This window comes from Telmatherina bonti (genome assembly GCF_933228915.1).
Source record: "Telmatherina bonti genome assembly, chromosome: 13".
NCBI lineage: Eukaryota > Metazoa > Chordata > Actinopteri > Atheriniformes > Telmatherinidae > Telmatherina > Telmatherina bonti.
The window spans coordinates 25517932-25539250 of record NC_136611.1 but is presented as its reverse complement, the minus strand read 5'-3'; the positions used below and the strand labels follow the sequence as shown (position 1 = coordinate 25539250).

The 21319-nt window shown below is 38.4% G+C and overlaps 1 protein-coding gene across 1 annotated transcript; it reads left to right on the top strand.

Moving 5' to 3' along the window:
- Window positions 1-567: 567 nt before the first annotated feature.
- On the top strand, window positions 568-20040 carry trpm6 (transient receptor potential cation channel, subfamily M, member 6; the record flags this gene model as incomplete). The annotated part of the gene is made up of 41 exons (XM_079251698.1): window positions 568-585; window positions 729-808; window positions 1023-1061; window positions 3322-3508; window positions 3818-4031; window positions 5286-5410; window positions 5553-5724; window positions 5815-5989; window positions 6842-6965; window positions 7041-7113; window positions 7346-7446; window positions 7548-7682; window positions 8246-8299; window positions 8412-8546; window positions 8688-8813; window positions 9117-9388; window positions 10304-10532; window positions 10752-10904; window positions 11082-11237; window positions 11372-11500; window positions 11981-12232; window positions 12320-12491; window positions 13188-13302; window positions 13386-13582; window positions 13652-13784; window positions 14271-14709; window positions 14864-15208; window positions 15297-15567; window positions 15658-15755; window positions 15931-16033; window positions 16183-16229; window positions 16357-16421; window positions 16691-16716; window positions 16840-16890; window positions 17446-17511; window positions 17746-18044; window positions 18122-18204; window positions 18283-18488; window positions 18621-18672; window positions 18823-18926; window positions 19699-20040. The coding sequence occupies 41 exons, from the start codon at window positions 568-570 to the stop codon at window positions 19791-19793; spliced, it is 5916 nt and encodes a 1971-aa protein (XP_079107824.1). The 3' UTR covers window positions 19794-20040.
- Window positions 20041-21319: the final 1279 nt, after the last annotated feature.

Below are 21319 nucleotides of genomic sequence, written 5' to 3'. Positions count from 1 at the left end.
AGATGGTCAATAGGATTTTCCACAATTGGCCTGAGGAGTCCTCACAGATTGTAGAGATCTGTTTTACATTAAATACTTTTTGTAATAAACCTTATTTTTAATTCATAAACCTGATGTCCAGAGCTCTTTACATCCAAACCATCTTCAAGTATTTCCCGTTAAAGAAACTGTAAAATTGCATCTCTAGCACAATAACAACTGATTCATCTTTGGAAATTTCTAAATATGTAAAACACTCAGTAACATCCAAGTTAAGAATCTTGTTTAGTGCTTATACAGTCTGACTCTGGGTGGGAGTACAGCAGTTTTCCTACCCCACAGAATAATCTCAGGAAGGGGATGTTAGTATGTTTCCGACCAACAGTGTTTTCCTTAGCGAGACTATTGTTAAATCTGGCCGAGAAATGAAACAAAGACATTTTAACCATGGGAGGCATGTGGAAAAGTTTGCTCTGAAGTTGCATGAAGGACTCTCCTCAGTGTTTCAGCTTGTTAAAGTGTATGATGGGGAGGGACCTCCAGTTTGCTGCCTTTGCGACCAGTATGTAGACAGCTGCCGGCACTACAATGGGCTTCACTGAGAAGGTCACTGAATCCTTTCTGTTTTTTTTTTTTGGTCTAAAATAATGCGTTTGTTTTAGCTTGAGGATAAAATTGCCATTAAAGATGTAAATATAGTGCTTCATTGCTCTAGGATCTGTTTATTTAAATGAAATATCTTATTACAGTCACGGAAGTCCTGGATCGAGGAAACTTTCTCTAAAAGAGAATGTGTGAAGTTTGTTCCTGCCTCTTGGGACCTGCACAGGTAAACTGCAGTCAAATTGCTTTAGGTATTGGAAGCAGAACATTTTATGATACTTAGTCTTGGTTTGTTTTATCAGTGTGTAGTATAACATTAGCAGAAGTGGCTGGAAATGACATTTTTTCTGAGAACAGAACTTCTTGGCATTCAGCCCTTCCTTCCAGGAACGGGGACCATGTGGATTCTATGATAATGTGTTATTTCCTGTTTCTTACAGATGCATTCCAGCCTGTCAAGTATGCCACAACTTGATCAGGTATAATTTCTGAATGCTATTTTGTTTTTTGTTTTTTTTTCTATCTTCATATCATAGACACCAAACACCCTGCTCCATCAAACACACTGAGATGAAGTTTTTTTGCTATTGTAGATATTTTACTGGAACATCCCCCCCCCCCAACACCCCTACTTTCTTTGTTAACGTCACTCCTGTTTACTTTCTTTCCACTTCTCACACAGTTATTCAGTTTGAATATCAACACACACTTCAGAAATGCATTGTTTTATCTGCAATGCGGTGGATTTCTAAAAGAAGGAAGTAATGTGAATGAATGAATTGTTTGGGCTGCAACATGATACACATAATGAAACACTGATATGTAGACTCAAGGACAAAGGGAGGTAAAAATGAAGGAGGTGAGACCAGAAACAAGGAGGATTTATAGCAACATTGCTTAATTTGTCCAATTATTTTCTCAGTCAAATGCCTGTAAATTGTACGGACACAGCCCTAATAATTTAGGTTATTTTATGAACATACTCTTGAAATGTTGTCTATAGATTTCCAATGTAGAAAAACTGTTCTGGTTCATTGTATGTGAACACCAGAAAAACTGAAGAATGGGTCATTTAAAAGTTTATGTTCCCAAAAATATGTGGCTGATTTAATCAAAAATAGCTACACTTTAATGTTTTTGTTCAATAGAATCAATAATATAATCAATGATATAAGAAAAGCTAGGAAAAATACACAAGGTTCCTGTAATCACAAATTCTCCAAAAACTTCTTACATTCAATGTTATTGAGGCTACTTACTGACAAAAACTTCTCCTTTGGACCATACCTTGATCACTACATATCATCCACAAGTCATTATTGGGTTCATTTCAATACAGATTACTCAAGACTGTTGCTTCTGTCCTTTGTTTTGGAAAGATAACCCCAAAATAGTAACATGCAGTGGTAAAAAGGAACCATAAGTAAAGAGAAAAACACAACATCTGCAACTTGCTGATTTATTTGTTTGCTTGCATTTGTCTTATGAGGATAATTCTAAATAACAAGAGCTGTAAGAAAAATACCAACAATAACTACAAATGCAGCATGCTTTTAGTTAAGTCTTGATCCACCACAACACTTATGGTACAAAGCTTTTGGAGCAGACGACATGGGAATTGAATGAGCTAAAACACAGTATAATATAGGAACTACGTACAATTTACAGTTTAAGGGAAATTTTATCTGATTGTGATCATGGTGGAGGGAACATCATTGTTTATTTATGTTATACAGGTTAAGGGCTGAATGGCTACCAATCATTGAGGGAATGACATGAAACTTATATCAAATACCTTTGAATGACATGGTCAATGCAGCTGTCTGTGACCTGAAACTTGAATGAGGCATACAATAAAACAAGGATTCAAAGCGCATAAATGGATAAAAGTTTAGCTAATTTTGAACAATAACTTGGAGCCTTGACTATCTGTGATGCTGTCGTGGAACCAGAGGATTATGTTAAACTCACAGGCAAGTTAGACAATTAGTTTAAACTTTACTTGTTATTTGATTCAATAATGTTCATATTGTTAAAACTAGAAAGTTATAGTAATGTCTGGTGAAGGTTTTTGCTCATAAAGACGGTTTTGCAAGACACTAAATTCAGGAGTTTACTTTTTTTCAGTCTAGTCTGTGATAGAATTATGTTTTCAATACCAACAATAAAGAAAGAAATCTCTTTCTGTGTAAATTAAAATCTTTTTCTGTAATTGTGATACAGATGAGGAGCAGACCACATTTTATAAATCATAATTCAATTAGGATCATTGAGATGTTCACAAGTTGTTTTTGGAAGGTTCTTCATTCTGAGATTTATTTAAAATTCAGAAATAGGAACAGATTTTTTTTTTTTACTGTGCATTTTTGTAAAAATAAAAACATACCTGTCAAAGTAAAATAGCAGCAATGACCTCTTTGATAGCAACTTGATCAAACAATAAGGAAGCTCTAATGTCTTCATGTGAATTCATAGAAATAATACATCAGGATGTTTTGGTTTGAGACTTTCTTGAGTGACAGTGAAAAAATAAATAAAAAACCATAATCAGATCCCAGCAGGTCTTTTTAAAAAGAAATTCTGCAAATCCTTGAAGCGTGTTAAATATAGATCTTTCACCAACATTTTGACTGCTTGACTCAGAATGTGAAATGTGGGTGAGTGATGTATTTCACACCAAACCTCTGTCGCTGCCCATCTCCAAATGTTCTGATGCATTGAATTCTTTGTATTGGTTAGATGCTGTTGTGGCCGCCTTATGTTTGAACACTCCTGGGAAGACTTTGTTCCTCCGATATCCTATCCTGGCTCTGATCAGGATGTTGAAAAAGTCTGGTCCATGCAGGTGCATACCAGACCCAGTCCCACAGACGCCTATGGGATTGTGGACTTTCAGGACACCGCCACGCGTGTTTGTCGGGCCAAGGTCTGTAATCTACTAACTATGTGTGTTCTGAGGCCAAAGAAATATGATTTCTTAGTTCAGTTCACAATAAAAACTTTAATAACTAGAGTTATGTTCCCTCAAACATAAAGATAGATGCTTTCCCCACAGTGAGTGATAGGAGGTGTAGATTCTGATAGTTGTATAAACTTGGGTTTGCTATGACATAAGCAGACTTAATCAAGTTGTATGAAAGCAAAGATGTTATCTGTAGAAGTGAGAAAGCGGTCACAAAAGCAGCACAAAACAGTAGTACAAAGAGTTTTGTCTAACAGTGGCATGTTTCCCCAGTATGTCCGTGTGGCTGTGGACTCCAAGCCTGAAGCTCTGCTCCAGCTGATGCTGAAGGAATGGCAGATGGAGAAACCCAAGCTGCTTCTTACCGTCCAGGGTGGCTCTGAAAACTTTATCCTGCCACCGAAAGTTAAGCAGGCTTTCAGCAAAGGGCTGATCAAGGCTGCTCTCAGCACAGGAGCATGGATACTTACAGATGGGATTAATACAGGTGAGTATTTTGGTTTAATTGAAAGCAACACTTTCTTTTACCTGATATGAAATGCCTGAAAACCTCAATACTTTGTTGTGCATATAACCTAAATACAAAGTAAGGAAATTCGTTAAGCCAAATAATTTTAATACAATTTGTTGCTCTGTTATGCGTTGTTGGAAAGTCTCATTAGTGTGAAGGAAATTATTTGTTATTACCAAAGAAAACCTTTGTGAATGAGTCTGAAGCTGACAGATGAGGGAGCGAACGTGGCAGAAAGCAGTTCAGCATTTATTGTGGCTTGAAGAATCCTCTTGCTGTCACAACCTTTTATACCACAAACAAATAAAGGTGTCAGCGTTCACACAGTTATCAGTGATTACATCATCAACATTGTTCTTCTGTCTGGTACACACTGACCTCGCTCTTTATTATCCTGAATAAGAGTGAGGCATCTCTGCAATGACAATAATTATTTCTAATCGCATGTAAAATAAACATAGCTGATAGTTGTATTGCTCCCTTTTTATCTAAGTAGAACACATTGCATAAATCGAGAATATAATAAACTTTAACATTTGTCACCTTTTCAACAGGGCATAATCTTTGAGTATCATATATGTGTGGCATGAGCAGCACAACTAAGCATGTGGGGTAGTGCTCCCCATGTCATGAGAAAAAAAATAGAAGTTCCATATGCAGCCTCAACAGCTTGGTGCTTCCTCCTCATGCTGCTCACCATCCCATTCACATCTTGCTGTGGGATGACATCCCATTCCCCAGTCAGGAGTTGCTGAAGGTTAAACAGCATGGTTGTGTTGGTTGCTTTAGGAAGCTCAAGCTGATCCCACAAGAGCTCAGCTGGGTTGAGGTCTGAATTCATGGCAGACCATGCCGCCCTCTCCATGTCCAAACTCTGGAAGTACCCTCATGATCAGGGCTCTGTGGTGGAACCAGGGAAGATGGTGTTAGGTCCCAAACATGTCTGCCTACCCTCACATTTAGCTGTGTTGCTCAGTCGACATATGAATGATGTTTTTTCAAGTTATACCTTTTTATAAAGGTGATTCATTAGGCTTTCCAGCAATGTCTAATTTATAACCAGTTGGTATAATTAAAAGAAAGAAACAATCAACCAAACCTGAATTTCCTTTTTTTGTTGACTTTAAATTCAATAGTACTTCTTGTTTGATCTTTGTTGGGTTGTGTGCAAACAAGAATACTATGAAACGTATTTGCTATGCATTCATCTACTCTTTACAAACTCTCTAGGTGTGTCCAAGTATGTAGGTGAGGCAGTGAAAATATTTGGAGGCCATGACCTAAGGAAGAGAAACACCATTGGTGTAACACCGTGGGGTGTGATTGACAACAACATGGACCTCATAGGCAGAGATGTCAGTACTGAAATGATACTTTTTCCTTAATGAAATTGCTCCAGTATTCACCGTAAACACATTTCCAGCATACTTTATCCTCAATCTTTGTTTTTCTTTGAATGTTATCTCTCGGTGTGACATAAACTCCACAATACTTCAGGTGTTCAGGCCCTACCAGCCACTGGGGAACCCTTTGAGTAAGAGGGCCTGCCTTAATGGTTTCCACTCCCACTTTCTGTTGGTGGATGATGGTACGCTGGGAAAACATGGCTGTCAGCAAGGACTAAGGAGGAAACTGGAAAAACAAATCCAGCTGCAGAAGATACATTCTCGTGAGTCAGTGTGTTTGTGTAATTTGTACAAAAAGCACAGAAACATGATGTGACTGATGTTACAATGGCACTTTCTGGTCTTCTTTGCAGGACTGAACCAAAGAGTACCAGTGGTGTGTGTGGTGGTGGAGGGAGGTCCAGCCATTGTGTCTATGGTTTTGGACTATGTCAGTAATGTGCCCCCTGTACCGGTGTTTGTGTTTGAGGGATCGGGCAGGGCTGCAGACCTGCTTGCCTTCTTACACAAGCAGACTGCCAATGATAGGTGTGTTTGTAGAGGATCTTCTGTACATCTTAAGGATTCAACTGGTTGTGTAAAGTTAAACCAACTGCAGTTCATATTTAGCTGCATAGGGCCCATTAACACTGGTATTTTTTTTTTTTTCCCAGTTTTAAAGTTTATTTGGAGTATTCTTGTGCAGACCAAAGAGGAGAACTCTGGTCTGCCTGGAACAAGGGTCTCGGTTTACTTGCAAGTGAATCCTGATTTGGTTTGCTTGCAGTGTGAAAGCAACAGACTATCCAGTAAACCAGACGAAAATGTGAAATTAAAAGTTGTAGTGTTTTCATTCTTGGCAGTGTAATGAATTCCTGAGTGAAATGAAAACGTGATACTCTTTCATATGTTAGACCAGTAGCATCTTGGTCTTTACAAAAATGAAAACAGTTTTCCACGAGCTTTGGTCACACTATGTATGTTGGGAGCCATCTTCCATTCTCATTAAAAAAAGGCATTTTTGATAAATTTACTGTAAGTTGGAGGCTTTTAAAGAAAGAAAAAACAGTGGCATTTTGCCACATTAAAATGTGACACATAAGAGGAGACTGTTGCAAATAAGTTAGAGTATAAGCAATAACCAATGTTCATTGCTACTTGTAACCACGTTGCTGCTTTCCCTTATTTCTACTGGGTATTTATGTTTATTATCTAACTCTTTCTCTCGTTTTTTTTTGCTTATGCTTTGGTTATTTTAATGTAAGTACAACTGAGAGCAACTTGCCACCGGAGTCAAATTCCTTGTTTGTTTGCAAAAACATGGCGAATAAAGTGATTCAGATTCTGATACTGATAAATCAACATGTAATTTGTGACTTTAAATGTATGTTCCTATTTTAGGGAGTTGGATGCTGATATCAAAGAGGACTTCCTTGAGAGAATCGGGCATGCGTTTGGAGTCGAGCTGACAGAAGCTACTAACCTTTACAGTCTCCTCTTGCAGTGTATGGATCACAGGGAGTCTGTGAGTAAAGCTGCTTTTGGGATTTTGTTTTACAACTAAATACAAACTTCTCAATCAATCTATTTTTAACAACAGATAACCATCTATGACTCAGAGTCAGACGACCATCTTGCACCAGATGTAGCTATTTTGACTGCAACACTCAAGGGTACATTTCTATTTTTTTTGTTTCAAATTAGAAATGTTTCCTTACAGACAATTTGAGCTGTCACAGCAATAATGCTAAGAAACTACTTTAACACTGACTGATTAAAAGCGTGGTTTAATGATCATATATTGGGGCTTTCCTTGTAAACAAAAAAAGTCAACATATCAGCCAGAAAAGCAGTAATGCAGAGAAATAATTTATTTTGCTTATTTTTGCACTTTGATAAAAACAGGCACAAAGGCAAGTCCAGCAGAGCAGCTGAGTATGGCTCTGGCGTGGGACAGGGCTGACATTGCACAGAAAAACGTTCTGGTTTATGGACAGCACTGGCAGGTGAAACTCCCAAAGACAATTATATGTAAAATCTGCACTCTAATTGTATTATCTTTGTAATTAATCATTTTATCTATAATTGTTTGAAATGATGTGTGTAGGTTGGCGCCTTGGAACAAGCCATGCTGGATGCTCTACTGATGGATCGAGTCAGTTTTGTCAAAATGCTGATTGACAACGGCATGACAATGAGCCGCTTCCTCACCGTGGATCGCCTTGAGGAGCTCTACAACATAGTGATTATGATATATTTATCAATCATTCTTATGATACTCTTCTTTTGATTGGATCAAGAATAACAGAAAACATTCAGACCTTCCTCTTGACTTCACCACTTGAGTAGTATTGTTTGCCGAGCTGTTTCCTCTTGAGTTGTCCCTTAGCTGATGCTTTTTCATCCAAATAGCAGAAATATAGTTGTTTTGTTTGTTTTTCTCAAAACAAAAAAATTCAAAACAGCAGCTTTGATCAAAGTAACAGTAATGTAAGGGTTTGCACCAGGACTCTATGCGTTTTGTGGTCAACTGCATCAAGTGTATTTTCCCAGTTGTTGTTTTTGGATGCTTCTGAAATCACAGAGCTGTTTATCACAAATTCACATGGTACCTTGATGTGCTGGCTATGGTAGGATGTTAATTATTCATATTTCTCTTGAATAATAAGTTCCTTCAAGAAGCACAGAGCAGCTTTGTCTGTATCAGAAAACAATCACATATACAGCATTTTATTCACTCAGATTTCAAATATGTTTTCTATGTTTAGTTTGATGATCTTTGTAAATAATATTTTCTTTCTTCAGCCACAGGGGCAGACTCAGCGCTTCTTGCACCACCTTGTTGAAGATGCAAAACAAGTAAGTTGTGACTATACACACACACGCGCACACACAAATGTATGTATCTCTCTCTCTCTCTCTCTCTATGTATATATATATCTATATATATATAATGTGTTTTTGTGGGTAGACTTCTCTTCCTATAGGTTACCATCTGTCACTCATTGACATGGGCTTGGTGGTAGAATACCTGATAGGAGGAGCATACCGCAGCACCTACACAAGGAAACAGTTTAGAGCTGCATACAACCGTCTACAGGACAAAGTGAGACTTGACAGCTCAAACTTGTTTGTTTTAAGCTTTTATTTTGTTTGTTTTTTTTGTTATTGTTTTTTTTTTTATATATATAAGTATTGTTGAGTTTGTGTTTTCTCACAAATAACACACTGGCCTTAATGTTTGTAGAAGGGAAGAAGAGGCAGTTTTGGTTCCTTCTCAAAACAGAAAAGAGGATTAAGACCAAACTCAAAGAGGAGCAGTAGTGTCCCTGACCTTCCTTTCTTTAGGACTGCTCAGCCCTACAAACACAAGGTTGGTGAAAACTTCTTTAATTATTGCTTTCACATAAATTAAGGTAAATTCTATGAAGTAATAATAATAAAAACAAAATGATGCAATCAAAGTTCTTACCTAATACATTTTTGGAGTCATTCTCACACCCGTGGTATCTTAACAATGACCCCGTGCAGATGTTTCAGTGTTACAAAATAAACTGTGTTGCATCTTTATTTGCTCATCAATATTTTTCATCTCAAAAGTTTGGGATGGAGTTGCTATTCTTTATACATCTTCCCTCCTTCATTCTTGTGTCATACCTCAAACCCGTCTATGCAGGAGCAAGATGTGTCACCTGGAAGTTGTCGAGAGATGACACGGAGTCCAGAACTTGATGAAGCTTCACTCATAGTTCCTTTTAACTTCAACGACCTCTTTGTGTGGGCGGTCCTTCAGCAGCGGCAGCAGATGGCATTGTTCCTGTGGCAACATGGAGAAGAAGCATTGGCACGGGCCATTGTGGCCTGTAAGCTGTACCGCTCCATGGCCTTTGAGGCACGGCAGAGCAGCATGTATGACAACATTGCAGAGCGATTCATGGTGTATTCAAAGTGAGTATGTTAAGTCACATGAAAAAAGTAGATACCATAGAAAATACTCACTTTTTCAACATATTTGAGCAAATACTTAATGCTCTTTAGCATTTGTCCATTCAGAAAGATAATGCACTCAAAACAATGACATATAGAATGGACATTTTTGAGATATTTTAATGACTTACATAAAAAAAAAAAATCACATAGGGAATATATGTACATCACTATACTTATTATATTAGCAGTTGTAGGTTATATCCTAGTAATTAGAAGCCTCTGATAAAGTGACAAGCAGAATTTTGTTTCTTTACCTCTTTAACTATTACACTAATAAAAAGGCCAGAGAAAATGTTTCTCAATGTTTTTCTGTTTGTTTTGGACAAGAATAGACAGAATAAATGTTTCTTTTTTAGTAAAGGGTTGAGATATTAAAAATAAGTTGATAACAATGGTGTTTTAACAAACAGTTTGGGTTTGACATACCCAAGCCAATAGGTAGAGATGGCACAGACAGGCAAATTTATCTGTACCTGGTAGACCAGGACCTTTAAGGGTTAAACAAAACTGTGAGTGTATACCTCTTCTGGTCTTTGTTTACCATTACTACGACCAAAGAGGTTAAGTTTTTGTTATATAAATTATTCCTTTGTAGGAACTATTCATTTGTGTGGCACAGATTTCAGATATTTAATTTAAATAGTCAGTATTTTCAGGTCTTGCAGACTCAGTAGAATGTTTCATGAATAAACAAACAAAAAACAAAATCCATACATCTACTTAAAGACATTTTACAAATCTGACTCTACAGAGTAGTTATGGCTGAGTGACAGTGAAAATGTGCATCCTTTTGTTCTCAAATATTATGAAGTACATGTAACTGTTTTACTAAAAACTTTGCATACAAGTGTGTGTCTCTTGTGTCTCGAACAGTGAGTTTGGTCAGCTGGCTGTGGACGTGTTAGATTTTGCATTTCGTCAGAATGAACAAATGGCCATGAAACTGTTAACCTCTGAGATGGAAGCATGGAGCAACTTCACTTGCCTGCAGCTGGCTGTCTCCTCATGCCACAGACCATTTGTATCACACTCCTGCACTCAGACTCTCCTTACAGATCTTTGGACTGGTCCACTCAACATGAGAAAAAACTCATTTTTAAAGGTAAATAAGTTGTCTGATTGTGTTTTTTTTTCTACTAGTCTTACTTGTTAGTGATTCTCATGTAGGATAAGCGCTCTTACTTTATAATTTGTGATAGAACGAATCCTGTAAATGAAAATTTAGTTTGGTTTAGTTTAGTTGTAATTAGGGCATGGTTTTCTGATGGTTCTTGGTAGTTGTGTTAACTTACATGACACACTTGCTATTTCTGCGTTTAAGATCATTTTGAGCCTTCTTCTGCCTCCTGCTATCTTCCTGCTGGAGTTTAAAAGCAAAGCTGAAATGTGCCATGTACCACAGACCCACGAGGCAGTGCTTTTTGGACTCGATTCTGTTAAGTCAGTGCCAGCCACCGAGGGATCTGATCACACGGTGAAGTGCCAGTAGTGTACTTACCCAACAGTTTTCAAATAGGATTTATTACATTGTGAAGCACTTTGGTCATTTGAAGTTTATTTATAGCATATTTCAAAACAAAGATGAAATTAACCTAATAAAATTGAGTACAGTCTTAGTATCTAAATTTTCGACTGTCTTGTTCTCACATAGCACAATCAGGATGCAGAGCAAGGCCTCTCTTCGTCTGACAAATGTCCTGGTACTGCATCAGAAACTATGTCCAGTTTAACTGTGCAGTGTCTGTCCTGGATCACAAGGCTCTATGATTTTTACACAGCTCCTGTTGTCAAGTTCTGGTTTCACACAGTAGGTGACATGCTTCCTGTTAGAAAAAATATATGGATCCCTCTTCAAACTTCAGACCTCTTCAAACAGATGGTGCTTGTCTTTGATACAGGATTCTTTGTATTTTAAGTACCAACTCTTCATCTGATTTTTAGATGTCCTACTTGACCTTTCTGATGCTGTTCTCCTACGTTGTCCTGGTAAAGATGGAGGATCAACCAAGTGTTCAGGAGTGGCTGGTCATTGCCTACATTGTGTCTACTGGAGTTGAGAAAACCAGAGAGGTGAGTCATTCAGCAGAGAGGCACAAGTCCCTTAGTGTATGCCCACAATGGTCGCTACACTCTGGGACACTGTGTGACAACATCTGGTGATCTTGGAAAGAATATCATGTTTGATTTATGCAGTTTGCATGATGACCACACTTGTTTTATTGTAGTAAGTTAAGACCATGAGTGATGACACGAGTGACACCTTAAGTAAGTTTGAAGTGTTGATGGACTGAAACATGGCTGCCCAAATTATTAAAGTAGATATAATTACTATATAATAAAGTCTGAATTCTGAGATATCACCATGAGTTCTTTCATCCTGGAAAACTGAGAACAGGCTGAAGTCGTATTTTCTGTAGCTGGCTGCACTGAAAAACTTGCTGTTCAGTATTATACGTAACAAGTAAATGTTTTGCATTGCTTTGAGAGTGTAAGAAATTTAGGCGTAATAGAACATAATGAAAAATCTGAATTTATTTATTTTTTTATCAGGTTTTAATGTCTGAACCAAGGAACCTGAGCCAGAAGCTGAAGATTTGGTTCTCAGAGTACTGGAACATATCAGATTTTACTGCTATCTTCCTTTTCCTGGTTGGACTTGCAATGCGTTGGCATGTCAATCCCTACCGGACTGCAGGACGCATCGCTTACTGTCTGGACATCATCTTCTGGTTTGTCAGGGTGATGGATCTGCTGGCTGTCAATCAGCACGCTGGCCCTTATCTTACTATAATCACCAAGATGGTGGGTGAGAGACTGTTCACTTTAACAGGGGAAAAATAATTGAGAAGTGAGTATTCAGTATGTATTTCTTTCTATGTGTGTGTCTAGATGAGGAACATGTTCTTCATTGTGGTTATGATGGCGATTGTACTGCTTAGCTTTGGGGTGTCCAGGAAGGCCATCCTCTCACCAGATGAGGAGCCATCATGGAGCCTCGCTCGAGACGTAGTCTTCCAGCCCTACTGGATGATCTTTGGAGAAGTCTATGCAGGAGAAATAGGTCAGAAGTGAAAGCAATAGGATTTCACTGGAACTTTACTAATAACATATAAGATTTTATTATTTTTTTCACTTTTCAAATTAAAGACATATTACAGCTAAATATGTTTATTCATATGACTTTTGGACATTCATTCAGCTTCACCGTATGAAGTGTTTCCCATTTAGGTTACCTTTTTATCTCTGTGTTTTTTACTGTCTGCAGGATTGATATCAACAGTTGATTCTGCATGCATGCTGACAAAGTAATAATGTTGGGATGCTGTAGAAACATATACTTATCTATTTAGATTGTTTTTAGTACCAAATCAAGGTCTTGAGAGGGAGTAGCTGAGTTGTGTGTAAGTTGGCAATGAAAATAAGATGAGGGTGGTTTACAAAAATGTTGTATTTATCTGAATTAACTAAACGACAACAGAAACTTAAATAAGTGTTTGGTGCTGCCACTCTCTGGTAAAACAACAATTTTCAGGGAAAGCTTTTCTAAGATGCTTAGTATGTAGGTTCATTTGTATTTCTGTAGATTTAGGCTACCTTAGTACACTTTTTCTCTTGTTATGCCAGAGCAGCATGAAAAAAGTTGAAATCAGAGCCTAAGCATGTACTTCTAGACGGGGTACGATTGGCTGGTCATGGATTTGATAATTGAAGTATTGCAAGCTGCCACTTTAACATTTCTGTATTTGTGTATCAACAGTATGTGAAGACAGCGAGTCATGTTCTCAGGCATCATTTGTCACACCATTCCTCCAGGCTGTCTACATGTTCTTCCAGTATATCATCATGGTCAACATTCTCATTGCATTTTTTAAGTAAGCGTGCTTACTTTTGCAAAATCCTACTAATTTCATACAAGAAATGAATGCTGTATAAATGATTATCTTCTTCTGAACAGCAACATCTACTTTGACATGGCATCAACGTCCAACAAGCTCTGGAAGTACAACCGTTACCGCTACATAATGACCTATCAGGAGAGACCATGGCTGCCCCCACCCTTTATCCTTCTCAGTCACATGGGTCTAGCTTTGAGAGCCATCTACAGGAAATTTAATGGAGACACTGAACGAGAGGAGAGACGCTCTGGGCTTAGTGAGTATGGCAAAATATGTTTTGTGGAAAAAACTAATGCAGACATTAATATTTTCCCCTATTAATCAGAGCTCTATCTTGGCCATGAGGATCAGAAGAAGCTGCATGAGTTTGAAGAGAAATGCATAGAGGCCTATTTTCATGAGAAGACTAAAGACCTCCACGGCAATCAAGTAAATAGGATCAGAGCAACAACTGAGAGGTGAGATTAATGTTCCAATCAATGATAGCTAAAATTGCACTATCCTGTTAAGGAGCTGTATGTCTCTGTTTCTGTTACTAATACATCACAAATATAGCAACCTTTTGGCCTTTACGTTAGTCAACTCAGCTTCATAAACAATAGGCTTGGTGTGACAGTACTCAGATAAGAAGATATAGAAGCGATTTGCATTGTCCCTCAGTGTTAAGCAGTCATATGCTTCTGTTGTCTTGTTTAGGCTGACTTGACAGCAGTTTCCTATTTGTATGTTAAAGAGTATTTTGCAAGTATTTTACGAAATGTCAGAATTAATGAAGTCTCCTGTGAATTCCGTCACTCTGACACTGCTTATAAGTGATTGTGTTGGTATGTGTCGTATGAAGTGACATTTGCTATATTGTATTAACAGAAAACATGTAACATTGTTAATAGAAGGAAAAAAAATATACTGCACCATTATAAAGTTTGATTTCTTTTTTTCACCAGAGCAGAAGAAATGTACGTGATGATGAGGGAAGTCTCAGAGAAGGTCAACTTTATTCAGAACAGCTTGTCAGAGTTGGACTGCCAGCTAGGTCAACTCCAGGACCTTTCAGCACTGGCTGTGGACACCCTCACTTTGCTCTCTGCTTCTAACAGCCTGCATCAGAAAGATGCTCGCCTGGCTCAGTGTCGGTTCGTCACAGGATCCCGGCATGTCCTCCCTCACAGCTGGACCCTCCCACACAGAGCTGGAGCAGACTGTGATGTTCCTAATATGCGACGACTGATGGTCAAATCATGTAAAAGTACTCCGCCTTCTTTGCTAAACTGCTCTGCTTTAGCAGCAAACAGACTAACTTCAGAGGACTGCCACATAGGAGCCAAAGGAAGCAAGGAAGGAAAGCATGGACACGCTGAGGAGGCAGAAGAAACAGCTAAAGAGGTCTTTATGGTTTCCTTTAAATTCGTTGCCATTTCATTGTATGTGCTGCAACAATTCAAACCTTCAGACAAGTTGAAATAATTTGTAAAATCATCACAAAATAATTGATGGCTTTCTTTGAAATTATTGGTTAAAAGGATTTTATTTTCAATAGGATTCACAGGCTGCAGCTTTCAGCTATCCCAGTAAGAACTGGTTGGGAATCTCTAGAACTGGATCACATGGTTTCCTCTCCAACTTTTATGGTGGTGGAGCTCATCATGGTGTGCGAGATCAGACACCCTCTGAGTCGTGTGAATCATCCCGCTGTGGGTCCCCTCTTTCTCCCAGAGGCTTGGGGTCACCACATCATAGACCCTGGACATGTGACCCATATTTATATCCAAGTCAGGAGGAAATTTCCGTGGAAGAAAAGGAAGAAGAAGAAGAAAAAGAAGAACAGAATAAAGAAGAAGAGAAAGAACAGGAAATAATAGAGGAACAACCATCAAACACAGAAGTATATAAAACCTCTGCCAATGGTTTCCCTTTTGTCTGGTCCTCAAGATATTGTAAAATCTTCATCAATATAGTCTTTGTTTTTTCAGGGGAACAGCCAACCAAGTGTTCGTTCCAGATCTACCAACCAGTTGAGAAGACCCACACTATCCCCCTGGTGGGTTAAAATGTCCAAAGAGCGTCCCTTTGGCTACTGCAGATCTCTGTCATCCAGCGTAGAGAACATGACTTTCTCTGTAGTGGCCCACAGTCCAAGGTCAGGATCATTTCCATATCTTAATGAAGAACTAAACAACGAAAGGATGTCTAGTAGGAGGGGCTTTGGTGATGATACATCTCTACACTGCAGCAGGAGCCAAGGTAACCGGGTAACAAAGTAAATATCTTTGTGTCTGTTTAGTCTAATTTTGTGGATAGGACTTTTTGTAACGGTGTATAATATTTCTGCAGAGTGGTCCAAGTCTTCTGACTTTACTCAAGTCTTAGACAACAGAGACAAAAGTCACAACAGGAAGACAGTGAAGATAAAAGAGAGCGCTCCATATACAGTAATGTGATACAGATGCCTTCTTCAGAGCACACCCATAGACATTCACTCATTTATTTCATTCATGTTCAGTAAGATGCAAAAAATTGCTTCGATTATAAAACTAAATCCTGCTTTTTCAATATTTGGAACTTGTTTTCATTTTCTGATTTATTCAAAAAAAAAAACCAAAATAGGCGACCGCACAGTCCCACTTGTCTACTGTTTCATGGCGGAAGCAGCAAAGGTTTACAGGAGAGCTTACATGTTGGTCAGCTTCAACCAGCCTCAACCAGCTCAGTAAGGATCAAATGTTCTACTTACATTAAGAATATCACAGACATCATAGAGATGCAAAAATGTCATTTCGTTTAAAGTGCACAACAAGAATAAATGTATTTAATTTTATTTTTAGGAATTAATTATTAGTAATATCTATGTTATTTCAGATTTTGATCCTGCAGATTTGTTGCAGAAACAGGTGTTTTCCCATCAGGTAAATCCTTGTGGAGATATGCATTTGTAACAGTGGCAACAAATGTAACAAATGTAAATGTTTTTAATATGTTGTTTCTAAGATGTGTCACTGAGATTAATGTAATTATCGTTTAACTGACCTGTAGGACATGTGGAGCCCCACTCATTCAGCATGGAACAGCTGGGCCAGATCAATGAGCCGTAGATCTTCGTAAGTCTCCCTTGCATTTGGGCCTCAGTCACAGCTATATATTTAACCCTTTATAGAGCACTCAATAAAATTCCTTGAAATTAGAAATTTGTACCTAAAATTGTCCTCCTGGTATGTAGCAAGATGTTTCATGTTGAATATGAAAATGAAAAGAAAACAAAGTGATAAAAAATAGTCACTTTCCCCATAAAGGGTTGACGATGTTTTGATTATAGTAATGTTGTTTTTGTGTGCGTGCGTCTGTGTGTGTGTGTGTGCATCTTTTACAGTTTACAGAGTGTCTTGGCATCTGAAGGTATTTATTAAACACTCAGTCTGAATAGATTTTCTGTTCTGTAAGAAATATAAAATATATGCTAAAATCGGAGAGATTTACAGTTTATTTTTTTAATTTTTCTGGTTATCTTGTTTGTTGCAGCCAAGAGCTCCTCATTTCAGTCCAGTGACAATTTGTACCCACATTACTCAGGTAAGGCTTTTTAAAGTAAATTTAATTCAACCTCAGCTTACCTGACAAAACATGAACCCTATAAACTCCGAGAAACTTTAGTTACTTTATGGTGGAATCTCTGTTCAAAACACCACTGTACAAGGTGTATCTTAATGGATACCAGGAAGCGATTTTTACCAATCACACAGTAATAAATGATTAAAAAAAAAATGACCCCACATTGTTTTAAAGGGCCAAAGAGAGACTTCAGGCTAAAAATAAATACTTTTTTCCCCACAGTTTTTTTTTAGGTTGGGCTATAAAAAGTTAAGAACAGATTCATATTTACAGTGTTGGCCTGACAAGTGCCAGAACACTTATGGGTTGGACGAGGAGGATAACATCTTTAAAAAAAATAAATCAAGCAATAATACACATCTAAATGCAAAATATTTCCAGAGTCTTAACATTTTCTTTCTCCTTCACCCCAAAAGAGTTTTATATCATAATTCATTAGTTGTGCATCTATTTTGTTTACATTCCAAGAATATAGATTGTTTTTAATTTTGTTTTATGTTGCCTCTCTGTTCTCAGCCACGGAAAGAAACAATCTGATGCGACTGGCTCACACCATCCCTTTCACTCCAGTTTCCATGTTTGGTAACTTCCTTGCTTGCTGCAGTCCTCTTATATGTTTTCATTGCTGTTATTTGACCAAAAAAAAAAAAAAAAACTGCCTCCAGAAATGTTTCACATTTCTTTTCTTTGTTGCTGTGTGTTGGAGAAGCAGCATTGTGATGGAGAACAGGTCATTGAACAAACTGGTTTCCATCAGGGATTTCCCCGACCCATCTGTCTAAAATAATCTGTCTTTTCCTCACCTTACTGCTTTAGGTGGTGAAGAGGTTAGTGTTTACTCTCTGGAAGAGGTACCATCTGACACTGATCCTGAGTTCAGCTCAGTCTCCTCCTGGTCTTCCCGAGGCCTGTCTGCCATCCTGCAGCCCCTTGTGAGTGAAGAAGGCTCTCTGGATGGGGGTCTCCGGCAGGGCTGCAGGATGCTGTGTACGTGGGCCGAGCAGGGCGTACTCACACCTGGTATAGTTTATGTGGTCAAAGCCTTTAAGCCCGAGGTGGTTCGTGCCTGGCAGCGGTATTTCCATGGCAGCACTTCTCTGCAGCTTTGTTTGAGGGTAAATGTAACCAACAACACTGCCATTCAGCACTATTGCACCTTGAAGATTTACTAAATTGTTTGACATCTTTAAAGGATATCCAGCAGCAGAGAGCCGCCCAGAAAATGATGTGTGTGTTTAACCAGGTTAAACCCGAGGAAATGCACCACTCGCCAAGGTTTGTGATCTTTTTTTCTGCTGCATCTCTGAGCTCATGGCTGTGCATTGGATGTGATGTTGTTTTCTTCTCCATCAGATTTCTTGATGTATTTTTGGTCCTCTGGCATTCTAATGGTCAGTGGCTTACTATTGAGAGAAACATGACCGGTGACTTCCGAAAATACAATAACAACACAGGAGAAGAGATCACACCCTGCTGTTCGCTCGAGGACCTGCTTCTGGCGTTCTCTCACTGGACCTATGAGTACTCATGCAGAGAGCTGGTGGTGCTTGATATACAAGGCAAATCCCTTTTATACTTCTAAATTTGTGTTGTGGCATGCTTGTGTTTGTTTGTGAATGTGGGCTGTTGATTGCGTACCAGAAATTTTTCTTCCTCTGTCCTTGTTAATTAATTTTCTTTGTTGTTGACAGGGGTGGAAGAGGAGCTAACAGATCCAACTGTCATCATGGGGGATGACCTGAGGTATAATTACAGTTTCTGACCATCACTGAGTCTTGTTTTAGAATTGGGTTGTATTTGATTATGCCGTCTAATATTATTACTAAGCTGTATTGCAGACAGGCTGGTGAAACATGTTCTCAGGCTTTACTGCCATGCTGTCTCTGGTAACAGGGGTGAGATGCTTTTTGGTCCTGATAACCTTGGAGACGTTGCCATTAACGGTTTCCTGCAGAAGCACACTTGCAATTTCTGCTGCCGCAGATTGGGCCTCAAAGGTAGGAAATTTACAAAGCAAGCATCTATAAGAGATATAAGAGTCAGAAAATTTGGCTTGTAAGTGGTATGTAAATATTTGAGAAATGCATTGTATTTGTCTTATTGACTGTTTTATGTGGATTAGCATCAACAAAGGTTTTTTTTTTGGGTTTGTGGTTATTACTTGTGCCCTCTTGTGCATATGCAAGTATTTGTATGTCACCTCTGTGTCGTCACTCGGGAGGCCGACTTGGCTCTGGGAGAAATCCCCAGCAACTTCAAATGAAGACAGCGCACACCAGCAGCCAGCTAATTAAGCCGCGAGTCTTCGTTTATTTCTATAACAACACTAGTGTTTGAGGCATAGGGGTGGGCCCTGCTTTGTGCGTTGCGCTGCGCGGCCTTTGATTACGTATTAATCATGTCTTTGTGCTGGCAATGTGCTGCTGAGACATTAGCTTTGATTAGCTATTAATTAATGTCTCTGGGTAGACATGATACCAGCACCTTGAGAATAGCTGCGCGGAAAGAAAGTGAGCTTGAAAACAAACAAGCCCAGCAAACAAACACACAAACACAAACATTCAGACACAGTTGTTTTGATATTTCAAAGGTGTGTGCTGTTTCCTCTTCCTTTTCTTATGTCCTCTTCAAGATTTCTCTAACAAATCAAACCAAATTATTCATGCTGGATGCATGGACTTCCTCCCAGGCCTGTCAGTATTCTCTTTCTTGTGATAATGACTGTGTTATTGGAGCGACATGTTGCTAACTGATGTTTCTGTTGTTCAGATTTAAGAGGGCGTCCAAGCACTTCTGAAAACAACAGTAAAGCAGAGACGGCGTTGGAAAACGAAGATCAAGATGACAAAGAAACCTCGGTGTAACCTTTGACCCAGGAAATATGGAAAATAAGATGCATGCACTTTTCTAACAAATATGTATTTCTCAAATAATCTTGAATGGTGCCCTGTGCCAGTCCTGATTCCTTTACAGTGTAAACAAAGAAGATAAAGCATCATAGATCTCGTGAGACTTACATGACTAGACACCAGGGGTTATTAGTATTAATACAGCTTGTAAATCTGTTTGTAATGTATTCTTTCAGATTTTTAGTGGGACCAATAAGGAAAAGGGCACTGCTTTGGAATATTTGTTTAAAAAAGTTGATTTTTTTTACACTTGTCTCATACATCATAATTGATGTGACTGAAATAAGATTTCACAAAAGTCTAAATTACTGCTTTTTGTTTTTTTAAATAAAAAATTAAGGTTGTAAAAAAAACTATGGTAGACTTTTTTAAATTAATTTGTTAGGATGGGATTGTTTCATTGGCTGAAGTTGGAAAACACACAAAACAAAACAACAGTCCATATGTGTTTAAGTCAGAAAGAACAAGGCAGAAATGCACCCATAAAATTTCTTTTATTTTTTTTCTTCCCACAACAAAATGTCTACAAAAGCGATAAAATATAGAATTTAACAAAAATCACATCAGACCTTCACATTGTATGTACACTTCAAAGGAGGACTCACTAAGGCCCCTGCATAGCTCTGAACTTCCACCCAGTCTGATCCGTCAGCTCTGGGTACTTTTAACTCTCTTTAATGCAGATGCATTCATGCGCACACTCTTTATTAAAGTGAAAGTGAAAAACTCCACAGCCGAGGGTGTGGATTTATATTAGTCAGTTCAGAGTTCAGCAGAGTCCCCACCAAATGAAAAAAAAGCATCAAATGTAAAAACAGTTTGACAGTGTAAGCAAATACACATTTTCCTTGAAATTCCCCTTTTTTTTTTTGATTGGTTTCTCATGTAAACTCACACAGTAAAGCATCTACGCCCCACTCTGCCAATCCTTTCTCTCCTCACTAGCTATGGCACTTTGAAAACAAACAAAATGTCTTTTTTTTTTGTTTTGTTTTGTTAGTCCTGTGTAAAAGGTTCTGCAGCCCAGGTACCTTTAAGGTTTAGGTTACAGATTGCTACATTTTGTTTTATTTGCTCTTGCTGGGACGCAAAGACATTCTAAACAATAAATTAACAAATTTCAAACACTACTCCAATTGCACACGTGTAATGCATCAAGAAAGTTTACAAAGCATTGGTAGAGCAAACATCATCTCACACTCACACTCGCACAAATTGTCTCTGGAAGGGGAGAAGGAGGTTTTGAGTGTATTTAACTAAGTGTATGAAATGCCTTTCAAACCAAGTGTAATAAAAACATCTGCACAATTTGACGGAGTTGTCACAAAGAATGACAGCTACTGTTGTGTGCTCTGTGATGCCATTCTGTGGTGATGGAGTAGTAAAGGCGCATGATGTGTTCAGCTCCTCACACTGAACAGGCTAATCCATAACATTCAGAATAGATTACCCCTTCCCACATTGTCCCCTCCCACAGCAGG